This window comes from Pseudonaja textilis, chromosome Z (assembly GCF_049901715.1).
Source record: "Pseudonaja textilis isolate UNSWEBS1 chromosome Z, rPseTex1.2, whole genome shotgun sequence".
In the NCBI taxonomy this organism is placed as follows: Eukaryota; Metazoa; Chordata; class Lepidosauria; order Squamata; family Elapidae; genus Pseudonaja; species Pseudonaja textilis.
Genome location: NC_142008.1, coordinates 22,394,680 through 22,412,502, shown reverse-complemented (window position 1 = coordinate 22,412,502; position 17,823 = coordinate 22,394,680). Strand labels below are relative to the sequence as shown.

The 17,823-nt window shown below is 38.3% G+C and overlaps 1 protein-coding gene across 5 annotated transcripts in view; it reads left to right on the top strand.

Annotated features, from left to right (window-relative positions):
- The first annotated feature begins 1,869 nt into the window (after positions 1-1,869).
- Positions 1,870-17,823, top strand: part of ADAM22 (ADAM metallopeptidase domain 22) — a 185,730-nt gene continuing 169,776 nt past the window's right edge. For 4 of the 5 annotated variants that reach the window (XM_087915257.1, XM_087915258.1, XM_087915256.1 and 1 more), the window contains exons 1-2: positions 1,918-2,173; positions 2,593-2,753. In XM_087915257.1, the coding sequence (XP_087771383.1) occupies positions 2,095-2,173; positions 2,593-2,753 (240 nt within the window). In that variant the 5' untranslated portion in view covers positions 1,918-2,094. Of the gene's footprint in view, positions 2,174-2,592; positions 2,754-17,823 lie in introns of all 5 variants that reach the window. The other variant, XM_087915255.1, reaches the window with a different exon arrangement.

The window sequence follows — 17,823 nt, the reverse complement described above, 5'->3', positions numbered from 1 at the left end:
GTGAGCAGTGTCTAAAATTGAGAAAGCCATATTTACATTTTTGCAAGTTTCTAGTTTTGATGCCTTGCCTGTAAAGTGAAATAGCTTTGAATGTCCCACATGTTATGATTGCCTTCTGATCTGACCTTGAAGAAAAACAGTCTTCCTGGATTATAAATTAGTGTTCTCAGAGATGGCAGAGCAGATTAATTACTTCATCCCAACTTCAGACCCAGAGTTCAATTTCAACATCTAGAATGTTAGAAAATTCTAACTCAACACATATAATCATATTTTCAACTTTTCTTCTGACTGTGTCTTTCTGAAATGTATTTTCAGAATATATTTCTGAATAAGGCTGGATAATGTTGAGGGGTTAGTGTTGAGAGGTGAAAAAAAAACATAATTACCATTCTAGAAAATGTCATTTAAACCAAACATGTGCATTTTTTCCTTATATGTTGTCTGGTTGGGAACTCTGGAAGATAGAGTCTCTATTATATTAAACATATGTCATAGAGATCAAATGTATAATGGCTGCCTAGTTAAGACAGGTAATCATTTTTAACTAATTCATTTTGCAAACAGTGGCCTAGTGCTACATAAAGCTAAACCATGTTGGTTACACTTACACATCAAATAAGACATGCAATTTGTTTAATTTTTGCACAAGTTTTACTTATTTTAGAAAAATTTATATAATAGCTCAATTTAACATCACTCTGGGTAGTAAACAATGTATATTCTGCATAACTCATTAAAATAATACTAAAATAAAAATGAGTGAAAATTGAGGCACCACATAATAATTCTATAAAACCCAACATGTTTTGGATTCATGTAACATCTTCATGCAATCTAACCAATTGTGATTTTTTTTTTTTAAAGTAAATCAGCAACCTATAAATTTGCAAATTGAACTGTAATAATGTGTGAACCCAACTAATGTGAAGAGGAGGCTTTCAGGAGCTTCAGTCAAAAGTAGCTTCCTACTTTTCAAGAATGTTTAATTTATTATATTTGTCAATCGGTAACAATAGGTATAAGTATAAACATAGTTATAAATACATGAAATGGATACATATAAGAAAAATAAAATGAAACAATAGGACAGGGACGGTAGGCACATTGGTGCGCTTATGCACGCCCCCTGCATATGAAGTACATAGCATCAGTTTCCATTTCAATTTCCAAAAAAACTAATGAAGCTTTTTCCCAAATGTTTATCATTTCATGTTTACTGCTTATAATTTATTTATTAAATTTATATACTGTCTATCTCATTTTTGAAGCAACTCCGGGCAGCTTACATTATGATTAAGTATGAGTATAGTATTCATTTCCAGTAATAATTGAACTTTTATTTGATATGGTGGGCTTACACCTTGCACAAAATTATGGTTTGTATAAACCACAAATTGGTTGTGTGGATGCTAAATCATGATTTAGGGAACACAGTAGCTGGAACCCACTTCCAGCAGCAAGCAAATAACATTGCAGGATGTGCTCGGTCGAGATTTAGCAACTCTTTGGATTGTTATCACAATTTGCAGTATTGTCCTGCTCTGTCTCCACATTAGCTTGAAAAATAATTTCTCAACTTCACCGAAAATATCCTTGGCATCGGAAAGGAGAATAGTCGGTCTAGCTCGACGTCCCGTATCCCCACCCGAATTTAACTAAATGCATTCCTCAGATTCTCCTTCGCTTGCTGTCGCCTCCTACCCCCCCTCCTTCAAAACAGACACACTCCCTGCCCAGCCATTGGGTCGCTTTCTCCAGATCGGAGGCAGCGGGATGCAGAAAGGGAGACAGCTCGACCGACCGTGGATCCCCTCGCCTGGAGCTGAGAAGGAAAGCGAAAAGGGAGGAGCTTGAAGCCTCTGAGATACAGCAGGATACCCAATGCAGTAAAAGCTCTCGACGCGAGCGGAAGCCGGCGGCACACAATGCAGCACTGAGGCGGTGGCGAGGAGGCGCCTCTCCCGCTAGCAGCAGCAGCAGCAGCAGCAGCCTGGCCGTAGGAGCGCCTTGCCTTTCCCTCTCGCCTTGCGATCTTCGCTTCTCGCGGGCAGCTCATCTTTCTCCCCACGCCACTTCTCTCAAGAGCCAGCCATGCACACCGCGGCTCCTCTGCTCGCCTTGATGCTCTGGACCGTCGGAATGCTCTCGAAAGCTCGCTGCGGCCGCGCAGGTAAGAACCTCCTTACCTTCGCCCGGCGGCTGCCACTGGGAAACGGGCTGCCGCTGTTTGCTGGACCTGCCAGCCGGGGAAGAAGAGCTCGCCCTGCCAGGAGCTCGTCTTCGTGGGTTAGGGGACTCTCGGCGCTGCAGTGTGCAGCATCCCAGGTGCCGCCGGCCCGGGAGAGAGGAACCAGGGTTAGCTGCGTGCCCTGTGCGCGTGTGGGAAGGAAGCTCATGGCAAACACACACACACACACAAACTATATGTATTTAAGATGGAGCTGGCCTTTGCTTTCTGCCTCCAAAGTGGAAAGCAACTGCCACATTTTCCACCCGCGTCCCGTAACCGAGGGTCTTCGTAAATGAACCGATCCCTTCCGGCTGGAATTGGTTGACCGCTACCGTCTCCCCCCCCCTCCCCACCCCCAGGAGACACCTTGTTGACTGAGATGGAGAGAAAGGCTGCGGGTCGCTTCAGGGAAAGGCAGAAGAGCGTCCCTTTTCGGCTCCTCTATAGTGCCAGTGAAGGCAACGAAACTCCTCACGACCTGCTCGACACTCGCATCGGCCGTAGCTCTGTTGGGAAGCAGGTAAGCGACGCCAGTAGCGGAGCAAGCAGCTAGAGGCCCGCCTGCTCTTTGGGATTTTCTGTTGCCCGGAGACGGGCGCTTGGGAGGAGGCGGCGCCAGCGGACTCTTCCAAAACGCGACTCCGTGCCTGATGCGCCGTGCATAGAAATTGCAGCACGCGGGGAGGGAATGTAGTCATCCATCCACCTGATCCGAGGTCAGCCCCCCCTGCTCCTCCCCCGCCAAGCCAGGTGTTGTCTGGATGAATTGAGACTGAACTGTCCTCTTTCTCCCTGCTGCATCTTGGCGTTAGGAATATTAGGGTCTTCATGTATGTAGAGAAATACATTTAATGAGGATATGTTTTTTTAAAAAAAATCAAGATTGAACCTTGGAATTCCATGACTGAGATGCTATTGGGAAAGGATAAACCTTCAAATGACAGAAGTGTTCAGCATGAATGTGTGTGTGTGTGTGTGTGTGTGTGTGAGAGAGAGAGAGAGAGAGAGAGAGCCTGTTTGTGTCTAGTGTAGAAATGTAACTACACAGAAATATGCATTTTCAGCAAGATGGAGTTTGATTTGGCAGCAATATACACTTGTCCTATCTAAAAGCAATCCTGGAAGACCTCTGGGTGCTCATTGAAAGCTTTCTCAAGTGCCTCTAATCAATGATTGGCTATGCTTTTCCCAACTTCCAGACAGGATGTTCTCTAAGACCATTGAACTTCCACAGAAATCTGTGCTTCTTTGAATTACAGAGGCATTCATGATCTCATTTTGAATATAAAATGCTTATGATTTCCTCTCATCTGGAATGCATTTGAGGGCTTAGTTTTTAAGGAAGTTTAAAAGAAGATTTTGATATTCAGAATCCTATTTGAAACCAACTTTTTTATTTAGTCAGTCTTCAGTCCTCTACACATTTAACTCAAGGAAGTATCCTTGAACTGAATGCAATTTTCTTTTAAATAGTCCCACGTAATATTGTGTGGTTTTAAGATTGTGATTCTAAATTATGTTTGAAAAACAGTCAGTGCCATTGAATTATTATTTCATTCCAAACTTCTATAGGATTACATTGAAAGTTAAACTGAATCGTTTTAGGATTGTATAGCTCTTGAAATCAAAGGGAAAGAGTTCCTTGTTGTGTGTATGTGTGCACACCCTGTACACAGTTTTACATTGTGATCCCAGGAAAAGGTGCAACTGCTGTAAGAAGGCTGCTTTGTGCAAAATACTGGGGAAATTTGCAAAGGCCTAGAACTTATATTATCAAAGTTAGTTTTTAAAAAATGAAGGTTTTTTTTATTATAATTAGTTCAGATTTAGTTTTCAAGAGACAACTGTACATGACATAAGTCTGTTTATTGGCCTTATAGGCCCATCAGTGATGGTTCTAACCAGAGTAGTCATAAGCTGTTGTAAAATTAAATTGAAAAAAACAGGAGAACAAAGAGCAGTATGAAACTTTGAAATATGGCCTCTAGTTCTAAACTAATCAAAAAGACTTTGAAGTAAAAATAGTAGGACTTGTAAGTCCTGTGTCATTTGCAGATTTGGTATGTTTTCATCCAGGTCATGGTAAGTGCACTGTCCATAACTGAAACTTGAAGCAGTCCGTTCCAGTTTGATGTGGAGCTATTGATGAGCATGCTCTGAGTAAGATTTTTGAATCAAAGATAGATCTATCAAATAAAATTGCTATTCTTGCTAGTCAGATTATTTTGACATAATTTGACAAATGTTTTGCCATATGGTAGTCAAGATATGTAATTTCCATTTAATTTGTGCAATTATGTTCATAATTCAGTAATTTAAGTCAATATTCACAACGTAAGCTAAGCAGCAGCATTAACAGTGATGGTTATATGAGAAAGATCTTAAGAAATGGGGTAAAGATATGCTGCCTGGGGAATAGCAGGTAAGAGAGGGTTGCCTACAGGGGTTGCATAATAAGTGGAGAAAGAAGCTGAGGAGGAATCCTCCTTAATGTTTCACACTGTAAGAGACAGCGGGAGACTTGCAAGATTCTTTTAGAGCAGCTCATCTAGTTCAGTTTCCTCTTGGTTTATCTGGAAAGGCTGGCATCAGCCTTGCAAGTCTCATAATCTCTTCTGAAAAGAGTTTCAGGAATGGCCTCTGATCCTCAAGGAATTTTGCTGTCTGCTGAGGATCCGAGCGCTATGTTGCAATGCTAGCAGCAAGTGAAGGCACAGATGACCAGTTTGCAGATCGTCAGGATACCATTGCAACATCTGGACAGAATTTGTTTCAACCTCTGGCAGGACAGCAGATGGTAGCTTAGCTAATATTCTTGCATTCCCATGGGAGCTTGAACCTGGAGAAGTTCAGAGGTGACCAGGTTCAATTCTATACGTTCACTGGTCAATATGAAATGTTTATGGCAGGCTGGCCTGTGGAGTTTCCTATATTGCACCAAAATGACTTTTATGTTGAGTATTGCACCTATGGGCTATATGCCCACTTACCTGACTTCCTCAAGATCTTGTTTTTATTTTTCAAGATCTTTCTCACATACCATTACCCAATCTTCAAAAGAAGCTAAACAGATCAGCCTAGTGAATATCTCCATGGGAAAATAAAGGTAGGAAAATTTTAAAAAATGGAGAAAGACTGGTAACTCTCTCTCTCTCTCTCTCCTCTATAATCAGGTTATCTTCTGTCTATCTATCTATCTATCTATCTATCTATCTATCTATCTATCTATCTATCTATCTATCTATCTATCTATCTACCTACCTACCTACCTACCTACCTACCTACCTATCTATCTATCTATCTATCTATCTATCTATCTATCTATCTATCTATCTATCCCTATATTTATATATCTATATATCTATCATCTATCACATTTCTATGACTGCCCACCTCACATGAAAATAAATCTTATTGTTGCCTAGAAAATTATATGGACATCTCTATGTATTGTCTAGAGCCAAATCTGCTTTCGTGCCCAAACCCAGAGATGACACAGTGAAATCCAGTCAAGTACAGTTCTTTATTTGCTTACACTTATTGCGTAGAATCTTAGTTATAAATAAAGTTATAACTCTCTACCCTAATAGAGATTAATCTCTCCAACCTTACAGATTTTGAGGTGTTACCACCCTGAACTTCTTTCTCCCTCCCCAAGCTTGGAACTGTACAGTTTCTTAATTTGAGATTCTTTCTGGAATGCACTGCCTCCTCCCTGGGAAATTGCACTGCTCTTGCGGGAATTACCCCTCCCCCCTTCTCCAGGTGCACATTCCATTACATCAGCTTTCCGTAACCAGATGCGGTCTATGTATATTGAGACTGTAACTCCCAGAATTCTCATGGATTATTTGTGTGAGAGAAATTGCATTACAATTTACTATTATAGTATAATTTATAACATACAATGTAATTTGCATTAGTGCAAATTAATTTGTACTCCCAACACCATAGAGAGTATCATATTAGGAAAAGCTGTTTTAAATAGTCCCCAACTGAGGTTAACCACAATTTATTACTTAAAATCATATGGCAAATTAAAGCAAAATTCCCATCTTGGTCTTGGCCATGTTCATTAAAAAGAACTGGGAGAAACTCAGAAAGACAAGATGCATTTTGACTTGCTCATGTAATGCTAAATCTGGGTTTGGCAAATATTTGTAACTCCTGAGTGTAAAAAATTTGCTAACAATTACAAGTTTGCTGAATTCCAATAATTAATAAAAGGAAGTATCTGAGATTTCTAGGCATTCTGGTCTAATCAGAATGTTACGTTATGGAACACCATCCTTTTGAAATATTAGATTTCATTCTCCTTCCCTACTTTTTGAACAAAATAGAGAAAAATATAGCTCCTTAGCTCAAAAGAATGACTTACCTTTATAGTATAATTGAATTTGATACTTCACTAATGTGAAAGCCTGAGTAAATGGATATCCTAAAACTGGTGTTGATATTTGTCCTTGTATTTACAATGAATGAATGTGCTTGGAGAGGTATTTATGCAGTTCAGATATTTATTAACCATTATACTTCTGACTACTGAAATATTCATAATATTTCTAATGAAATGATTATGCAGAAATATTAAAAACAGGTTGCTTTAAAAGCTTACTTTAAAATGTAGTTTTAGTGCATTTTAAAAATATCAGAGTTACTATTATAGTTATTATCCAAAGATATTGTAATAAGCTAAGGAAAAAAAAATGGCTTCAAGTAGCCTAAGACAAATCTGTACTGTACCCTCTTACTGGATCTGGATGCTTGTGACGTCTTCCTAATCCACCATTTTAGTGGGAATCTCATAGTCACAAAGATAATGCACTTTCATTTTCTTATAGCACGTGACTATAGAAGTTAGGGTACTTTCCCACCTTTTTAATATTGAAAAGTATTTATGGTTTACTGGAATTAATTTTACTTAAGGACCTTTTTCTGTTTCTCTCCCATCCTACACTAGGAAGTAGGCATACTTCAATTTCTTAACACTGCTGGTCGTTTGAGGACTGAAGGGATATGAATATCCCTGAAGGACTGATGAATGTTAACACATGCATTATATCTCTTACAGACTGCTCTGTGACTATAGGCCTTTCCTTCAAACAGGAAAGGCCAGAGTGTGTGTCACGTTGCAATTCACAATTTATCATTTTCCCATTATCATTTTGTACTGGCCTCATATATACAGGGTGAATGGGGTCAACAATTTTCACACAATTATCATTAAGGTGCTACTAAAGTGTCATAAATAAAAATCAGGCACAACTCTGAATGAATCATTGTGGCCATCAACTTGACTTTTTTGACCATAACATGTGAATTTCCTTAACAAGAAGATGAAAAAGTTACCCTGGAAGAGCTGAAATTGAGCTTTTAAAAATGGGAAAAAAGCCGTGTTCCACCTGCACTTATTTTAGCCATTTTATTTTTAGTGCAATTTAAAATTCTAAACAAGTTGCTGAAAATTGTTGTTTTGCTGCTGAATTTTGCTGTTGTGATCCTGCAGTCCTATGGATGCCATAAAAATCAGGATGGGAGATTATAAAAATCTGTCTTAGATTATTTAGGAAAGCCTGCAGTTTCTGAGACAAGTTTTTCAAGCGATATGAGCAACAAAGGGATGAGAAAGCAATGGAAAAAAACCAGACATTTTAAACCAGTTTATTCTCTTTTAAATGTATATTCAACCCTGGAGTAATGTGTTTTTGTGCACAATTTATTCCACTTTACTGTCTTATTTTCCTCTACTTTTTAAAAAAAGTTTTAGGGATTTTTTTTACTGTTTTAAGTAATTTGATAATTCATTCAAAGAACATTAGTTACAGTATTGGGTACATTAGATATATAACAACTACACATTCAAAAGCTTACAATTCAATCAATATAATCACGATTCGTTTTCTGTAACTGCAAGCATGCTTCCATTTACTTGCATTAATTAATTTTGAAAACAAGATTGCAGTTGATGTTTTCCAGTGGGTTGAGGTTGCCTAGAGGAGGATCAAGGTGAAAAGCTGAAACAGGCTGATGCTTAGGTCTGAATGATCAAGAAGTATTCTATGTTCAGTTGTATATTTAAACTTGGTATTTCCATTGGAAAATGGCAAATTTTTGTCAAGAAACTGAAAAGAGATTGCAGTAGAGCAGCATATTTGCTGCAGAGATAGCAGATGGAAGAGTTCATTCTCCAATTCCCTGGCGCCATTTCAACTTTGTGTGATAGCTTCAAAATGCAAATATTCACTTTACCTGTCAGGGAGAATGTCATGTATTAGTCAGTGCTTCGGGTGTGCATCTGTCTTCTTGACTATATGCAAATATTTAAATGCTTAAAATTGATGGTCATATTCTACCACACACAATATGGTTCCTGCCCAGTTGACTGATTGCTTCTATGTTTTCTACATTTGCAGTTAAGTAAATGTAGCCCAGATGAAGCTCAAAGGAAGTAAGTTGTGTTCTAATATTGTGTCAGAAGAACTATCATGTATTTATCAGCTACAGGTTTATAATATTTTAAGCATGATAATTCTTTAAAAATATTAGTCTTGATCATTATCATTTCCCAAAGCAATGTGATGTAGTGATTAAGGAGTTGGATTCAGGTTCTCATCTATCCTTAGCCATGGAAATTCTTTGAGTAACTTGGAAACCAGTCATTCTCTCTCAGCCCAACTCATCTCATAGGATTGTTGTTTCAAGGATGGAGCACCAGAGATGGTACTTTGATTTACGGAACAAAATCTAGAATATGAATCTAATACTTTATTAAGTGACTGATTCTTTTGTTTTGTTTTATACTTAACTTGAAACAATAACTCTGGGCAGCCAGTTTGATACATCATTATAAATGGCAAATAACAAAAAGCAAAAAACTACCAACAGTAAACCAAACAATAGTGAATTAACAACATCTTGTGGGCCCAGCTAATCTCCTGACCATTCTGTCTGAGAGAGCCACCATGCTTAAAGGCTTTCCAGCAGAGGAAAGACAAGTAGAATTGAGGACAGTCTAATTTCAGATGGTATGGTCTTCAGAAGGATAGGTTCCACATCAGAAAATAAAATAAATTCTAATTGGTGCTTATGCAGAAATGTAAAAGCAAATGAGTTCCTTATATCGTAAAAGGAAATTTAATCTGAAAAAAGTACGGCGAATTGTGGGCAAGATATTTTAAATAATAAAAAAATCTTAAATAGGAAATAAATTGGGAGCTATAACATTCTGAAAACTTTGGTGTGTTCTGTTTACCTTGTGAACAGTCACTTTATAGTTCTTCATTAAAGATTCTTTTTTTTTTAAACAAGTTTTATTGATTTTACAAACAAACAAACAAAACAAAACATCATTAAACATTAAAAACATAAAACCTCTTTCCATTGTATATCCTTACAAGGCAGGTAACATATTGCTTTATATCACGTACTTATAATGTATCCCATTTCCATATAAACACGTAAATTCCCTTTACCAAATTCCACATTGTTTCTCTTTAATCAGTATTCAATCATATTTCCTTTCTGATTTATCTGCTATCCAGTCATCAACTTTATATTTTCCTCTGGCTTGTTTATAATTATTCTCATCAAGTCTTCCTCCGAGGTTTTATTATTTAATTCTTAATTAAACACACACACGTAAGACATAGACATAAAAACATAAAAACTTTCTTCTAGAAAGTAACTTGGCCCCAGATTACCACTTTTTGTATGGACTTCAATTGAATTCATGCTCTTCTTATATACCATTACCCATCTTATTTACCATTCTATATCTATTATATAACTCCTTTCCACTTTTGCCTCATCTTAATTCTGTTTTATATATTTAATCTTGCTTTAAAGAAAAATATTTTTATATCTTTTGTCCATTTCTCCATTTACATCTGTCTCATTTCCAATTTAAGACAGAATAGTTTCCCCTGGAATCACTAATCGGAGTATGATGCCTTTCTATCATTCCCCTAAGTTAAAATTTAAAATAACACCTAAATCCCAATCAGATTCTGCTTAGTACATTCTACTATTTCAGAAACCAATACTACAATAATAAATCCATAACAATCAACACATCAATCCATTAAACTCTATATTCAAACTAATATTTTAAACATTCCCTTTAGTATTTTATTAAAACTTATTATCATTCATTATTAAACCTTTAAAAGTTATACCTTGATATTTTAGTCTTTTATTAGATCTTAAAAAGTTCTGATTATCTACTTATAATACAAATACCACTATTACAATACTCATGTGTACTTTGCAGAATCCCCTTTTTTTAAAAAAAAATCCCATATATTACCCATTATCCCTAAAAAATTTTCCTTTTCTCCATCCTGTCTTATACCTTTGTAACTTTTTCCCCTTTTCCTTTCCTTCTTAGCCCGCCTAAACTTTTACCCCCTCCTCTCAAACCTCTGCCTTCTTGATTTCCCCTTTCTGTTGCATTCCTCTTTCCTTTTGCTTTCTAGCATTCTGTTGTTTTGCATCTTCTTTTTCTCTTTCATAAACATTTTTTATTTCTTAAGTCCTTCCTTTTCGCTCCTCTCTTTCTCCTTTCTTTCTTAGTCATACCGTTTAGTTCATTAAAAATGGCTTCTTCTTCCTCGGCTTCTTCCAGCTGTTGTTTAATTTGCTGACACATGACAAGCGCCATATCTAGAAAACAAAGGGCTTCTCCCATAACATCTTTGCCTTCTTTCTTTATTTTTAAATATGGTTTTTTTAATTCATCAAGAGATAGAGCCATTTTGAACTGTTTCTTCTTCTCTTTCTGTATCCTCTTCTTATTATTAAGCCAATCAGTTATTTCCAAACTTAAAACAGTTCCCAAAAGTCCCAAAATCCCACAGTCCTCAAACAGTCCAGGCAGAGTACAAGCTTCTTCTTTTTACAGTTTCTCTTCTAGGAATGAAGTCAAATTAGGGAAAGCAGAAACGTCCAATCTGTGCTTTAAATCTTTCTTAGAATTAATTTCTATTCTCTTTATCTTCAAGGCATCTCCTCCAGCAAAATCTTAAGAGTAAAGATTTGTTTTCCCAAGCCTCTCCCTTCCCACTTATAACAAAGGAGTTTAGGTTTTACCTTCTATCCAAAGGCTGGTTTCCCTTGTCCATTTGTTAATTCCATAAGGGAGGGAGAGTGACTTCCCCTTTTCGTCATTTTTCTTCGCAGCTGAAAACATCAATCAGGAACATTATAGCTTCCAAGTCATTACTTTCCCAGGTGTTAAATATGTCCTTAAGGTCCCAGCTCGACCAAGAAAAAACTTCCTTTAAAAAAAAAAACAACTTCTCCCTCCTGCGCATTCTTTATCCAATTGCCGGCTTCTTTATGGTGGCCATAAAAGACCACCGCTGCACCGTCTTGAGAGAAGGGGGTTATTGCCGGCTGGGGGGGGTTGCGACGCCCATCACCCCCGTCCGGATCCCCCCTTTCTTCAGCTGCCCCAACAGGGCAGCCTTAGCCTCCAAATCCGTCAGGATCGGAGACACCAAGGCGGCTAGCACAGCAGGGATCGCAGAGAAGGCGAATCCCTGCTGTCACCGAAGCCGACAAACCGGAAGTGTTGATCATTAAAGATTCTTTAATGTTTGTTGCTAGGATTAAAAGTGATGCAATGAAATGAGATCAGATACATAGTTGGAATTTGGGTAAATAATTAAGAATAAATAATCGGGAGAATTTAAAACTTGTATGACACTATTTGTTACCCTAAAGGAAAAAGTTAACTATGTTCCATATATAGTACTTGTTAGAAAAAGTTTATACATTTAACTGTAGACCTCATCTATTAATAACAGCCATAGGCTCCATCTCTGTACAGGTAGTCTTCAACTTACAACAGTTCATATAGTGATCGTTTGAAATTACAACGGCAGTGATAAAAGGGTCTTATGCTTGTTTTTCGCACTTACGACCATTGCACAGTCTCACGATCAAAATTCAGACACTTGACAACTGACTCATATTTATGTTTGCAATATGCCAGGTTCATGTGATTATCTTTTGTGACAAGCAAAGTCAATGGGGAAGCCAGATTCATTGAACTGATGATATTAGTTTACTAATTTAACAAGTGAAGGAATTCACTTAACAATAACTGTGGCAAGAAAGGTCACATGATGGAGCAAAATTCACTTAACAACTGTCTCACGTAGCAACAGTGGTCGTAAGTCAAGAGCTAACTGTCTCACTTAGCAACAGTGCTCATAAGTCAAGAGCTCTCGGTATTATGAATCTTGAGATTGTAAGAAAAAAATGTAGCTTTAAAGGCAGCAAAAGTAGCTTTAAAGGCAGCAAGCTGTAATGCTGCTGGAGATATCTTATTTATGAAGGCATGGTAATTATAGTTTTATTCCAGAGATTTTCTTTAGTAGCAACTCCTTGATTTTCACATTTTAATATAAGTTGGTGACTATTTCGGCTTTTTGTCATGTTTTAATCAATTCTCTAAAGTCTGAATATGAATATGGAAGGTCTTGCTGGAAAGGATAAATAGTGAAACGGGAGTCTGATTTGTCTAAGTTTATCCATTTTCATGTTTCAAAAATAATTATTTTGGGAGAAATGCAAACAGTTTCCACTTTATCTGTCAAGAAGCCTAGGGCCAAAACAAAAGATCAGTCTGCAGAATATGCATAACAGTCAATAAATATATGTCCATCCAGTTAACTCACAGTCCTTTATCCAAAGCATGGCTTTTAAGACACGATTGAGGCTACTACAGCCAGCTCATGCAATGAAAGGCTCAGTCTGGCAAAAGGATAATTTATGAACCATTGGTTATATGCAATAGTCATGACATCTTGGTTTTTCTGCTAAATGAAAGGATATTTTAAAGTAGACTTGGTCTAATTCCATGGATTCATTTATATTGAGTTTTAAAGAAGATATGAAAATCTCACTCTTTAAAATCTTAGTATTATGTTAGTTTTCACACTGATTAAAATCTGTACTGTATTAATCATGTCAGGATTGAGAACAGTATGATCAAAATTTGAACTTTCAGGACATCATGTTGGCTCTACTGATGACATTCTATGGAGACCTATGTAATAATGTAATAAATATATAATTTATTTTAATTTTCTGTGAGTCTATTTTGGAGTGGAAAATTAAGGAACTGGAGAGGGGGAAGATATTTGCAATGGTGTTTGCACTTGTATGTCAATGACAACTGGATATCAAAGCAGCAGTGTCCAAATGAACAAAAATGCATGATTAAATCTGTTATGCAGTAAAGACAATTATTTATTAAATGAGTGGCAATTTTGTATTAAAGACATATTGAAAAATGTTCAGGAATTATAGGGTCAAGAATATTGCATTGGATTAAAAAATAAGTAATGTGGTTTTGGCATTGATACGTATGTTCTTCAGAGAATGAAAGTTGTTTTGACCAAAAACATCTTCCTTCTGTCATGTTACAAAAGCTTTAGAGAGCCAGAAATGGTGTTCTTGTTTAAAATAAAATCCAGCTTATTCTCAAGCTTAATACAATTCTTACCTGAATCATTTCTTACATGTGGCATCAATAAATTTGCAGACTAATTTTTATTGGCATAAGACTTCCTCCCTATGTATATTATTTAAAAATAGCGCATATATCCACGTACAAGTATTGCCATACCTATGCATCAAACTACCTAACAATGTCCAGCTGTTCATTAGCTTGGCATTCCATAAAATAACCCCATAGAATTACGCAATCCATAACCTGTCACATTCTCTATACAATTACAAATTCAGTAAGAATGAATAAGTTTTTCCAGGAAAAGCCCATCATAGCCTTCTTTGACTGCCTCCACAAATATTGAATTTCTTTCCAACGCTGGATATAATCTATGGGTAGAACAAATAAAATGGAAAGGATACAGTAATATACATTGCATATTCAGAGAGCATAGTGCAGGGCTAATTTATAATTTATAATGTGTCACAAAGATACTGACCCTAAATTACTTCTCCACAATTTTGATATATAGAAAATAAAAGAGATAAGCATCAGTAGCTGGTAGTGCAGCATGCAATATCTATCTATCTATCTATCTATCTATCTATCTATCTATCTATCTATCTACCTACCTACCTACCTACCCACCCACCCACCCACCCACCTATCTCACTAGAAGCAACTAGAAAGCAACACACGGGTAAAACCACATATAGAAATAGATATTAAAATATATAAAAATCACAACAATATTATACAAAAGATACAATATAGAACAGTCATATGTTACTATTTTTTGGATCAGGACCAATACTATATTTAGTTATGGAGAACATGTTGCGGTTGGATGACGACAATCAGCTCAGATAATGGGTGTCTCTATAGTCATTGTAAAACTAATAAAAATGTGAATTTAAATGTCTCATCAAAGTTTGACTTTATCATATCTTAATTAAACTTCTTCATTCAGTTTAAAATAAATGTCATTGCCATTGTCAGTTATTCAGTTGTGTCTGACCCTCAGCCACTCTATGGATCAGTACTTTCTATGCCCTTTTGCCTTGGACCACCCTCTTCAGATCCTCCATGGTCATCCTGGTGTTGTTCTTTATAGAGTCTGGCCAATGGGTACTATGAAGGCCCCTTCTTTTTTTTACCCTGATCACTCCCAGCGTGATTGACTTTTTGAGTGAGTCAGTTCTCACAACATGATCAAAATATGACAGCCTCTGTTTGGCAGTCTTGGCTTCAAGTGATATTTTTGGAGAGGTTTGGTCTAAGGTTTCTTTGTTATTTTTGCAGTCCATAGGATGTCTAATAGTTGCCTCTGGCATGTACCACAGTCCAAAAGTATCCACCCCAGTTCTAGCTGCCTTTTGCAGAGCAAGTTTTGCAGCCATAAGTAGCAATTTAAAAAATTACTGCATCAACTAATCTGCATTTGGTTACAAAACTAATGCCTTTACTCTTCCAGATGTTATTCATGCCAGACATTGCAGTTCTTCCAAATTCTATAGATGGAATAGATAGAATTCTTTATTGGCCAAGTGTGATTGGACACACAAGGAATTTGTCTTGGTGCAAATGCTCTCAGTATACATAAAAGAAACGATACATTTGTCAAGAGTCAAGAATCATAAGGTACAATGCTTAATGATAGTCATAGGGTACAATAAGCAATCAAATCATACTAGGAAACAGTCAGTATAAATCATAAGAATACAAACAACAAAGTTATAGTCATACAGTCACAAGTGGGAGGGGGTGGGTGATAAGGAGTGATGACAAGATTAATAGTAATAGTAGTGCAGACTTTGTACACCTTCTGATCTCAGGGCTGTCACTTTGGTCAATTTTAGAGCCCAGGAAGATGAATCCTTTTACCATTTTGATGGTTTCATTGTCAATCTGAACTCTGGCCTGTGTGTTTTCTGCAGTTGTCATTATCTTTGTTCTCCCTCGAGCTGCTCCGAGCATCCAGAGTGGGAGGTGCTCCAGTCTCTGCACTCACAGGCTGAGTTTTAATTGAGGAACGCTCCTCCTCCACCACATGACTTCCTCCGTAGCGTTCCCCAGTTTTAGCTCAGCCTTGCAAGAGACAGGCAGTTCTTTTCAAAGCTCCTTGGCTGACTCAGGATAAAAAACTCAGAAATTTAACTTCAGGTTTGATCTATTTCATTTCTAGCCCCTGCGCAACTGGTCTGTTCCACCTAGGAGAGGAGCGTTTTTTCGCCCCTCAAGGGGGGTAGAAACGGGGGATTAGCAGCACCTTCGCGCCCCCCCCAACGTCCTCCTTTCTCCCTGCCGTTGCCTTCAAGCCATTTCTGCTCACAAGCAGCGGCTCATTGTGCGATTTTTCCGCGCTCCGTTGTTCCTTCCCCCCATGAACACCTTAATTAGAAGGAAAGCTATTCATCCCTTCTGCCCCTCATTCTACTTTCTTTTTAAGTTGATTTCCTTTGAGGAGGCTAATTCCCGTCCCTGAGCTCTCACGCCAGCTATCGGCCGCCATTTTGGGTGCCGCCTCGTGGCTGGCCGCCATTTTGTTTTTTGATTACTTTCGCTGCAGTGACTGTTCAGAGGCCCAAAGCAGGACTGGAAGGCCTGTTTAGAGCCTTTTTGATCGTTAGGCATTGTGGCTCCTAGCCCTATTGCCTAGTATTGTTACTTGTTGGCTATCCCGCAGCCTGCTCAGAGGCAAAGTATGAGGCAGCACTAGTACCACCCATTTTGTCTGGGAGGCTGCTGCAGGAGGCCCAATTTTCTGTTTTGGCTCAGCGTTCATTTGGCTTATTGGCTAATCTGATCCTTTTGTTTTTTTCCTAATTTCTCAAGTATTTTATTTCAATTGGGAATAACCCTAAAGTACTCTGGTACTGTTAGACCTTAATTGGTCATATTTCTCTTTCCTTTTGTAAAAATAATTAATAATAATAATAATAATAATAATAATAATAATAATAATAATAATAATAAAAATTTTTCCAAAAGGGGGACGTGGTACAACTGTAGGATATCCGGCCTTGTAGGTCGAACTCCTAGGCGAGCCAACCGCCTTATTTGGTTATTATCATACCTTACATTTCCTTTTTATTATGGCAGAGGACAACCCCAGAGGATCTTCTTTGAAGGCCAAATCCAAAACACACCATTTGCGCAGGCAGGCTAAGGAATCATCCAAAGCTTCTCAGAGAGATGCCTTAAGGCGCCACAAAGCCCTAGAGAAGGAATTTGATAAACGATCAAGGGACTCACAATCTGTACCCTCAGTGCTTACTCTTCCCACCCCATCTGCCTCAACTCAAACCCCCCTCTTCCAGACCAGTTTTCTCTCTCCAGGCGCAGCTCGCCCGCTCAGAGCCTTCAAGCCACCCGGACACCTGAGGCTACTTTTACTCCGACCACTGCTGGCCTACGGCAAGAAGAACCATCCGCAGACCTGATCCCAGACAAGATACGAGAATGGATGCAGATGGCTATCTGCCAAGGAATCGTGGAAGGTCTTCAACAAGATGGCCAGGCCAGACCTACAAACGATGGTCCCTGATATCGAATCCATTTCTGGCAGACCTCTCCCCAGACCGGAACCTCACCATGGTCAGGTACTTCCCCAGAGGGAAATCCCCTTTCCAGAAGGGGAGGAGGAGGAGGAAGAGGGAAGAGGAGGAATCTGATAGGGGGTCCATACATTACTCTGAGCCTCTTTCAGAGGTGGAACCAATGAAAGGAGAAATGTCAGAGGACGAGGGTATTACCCCTGACCAGCCCGCCTTCGTAGGCTTGTTCAAACCCCACCTGTTCAAGTCCTTATCGTTCAAGGCAAAAAATATTTCTGGTCTGATGTCTCAGTAACCCTCTGATACTTCCCCAGCAGCTCTGGAGATCCAGAGGATTCCATTTTCAAACAACCGGTCGTGGAGGCCGAAGTTATTCCTACTCCACCCATTTTTTCTGACCTGGTAGCGAAACAATTGGCTTCAACAGGGGTGCCTCCCGCCCCCTCCAGTCAGGATAGGAGATTTTTTAATCTCGATGTGGAGTTTTCCACCTTGTTAGAGACTCCCGAGGTTGATGAGCCCATAGTGGGGTTAGCGTCATCCTCTACTCCAAGCGACACTCTGGAAGCTCTAAA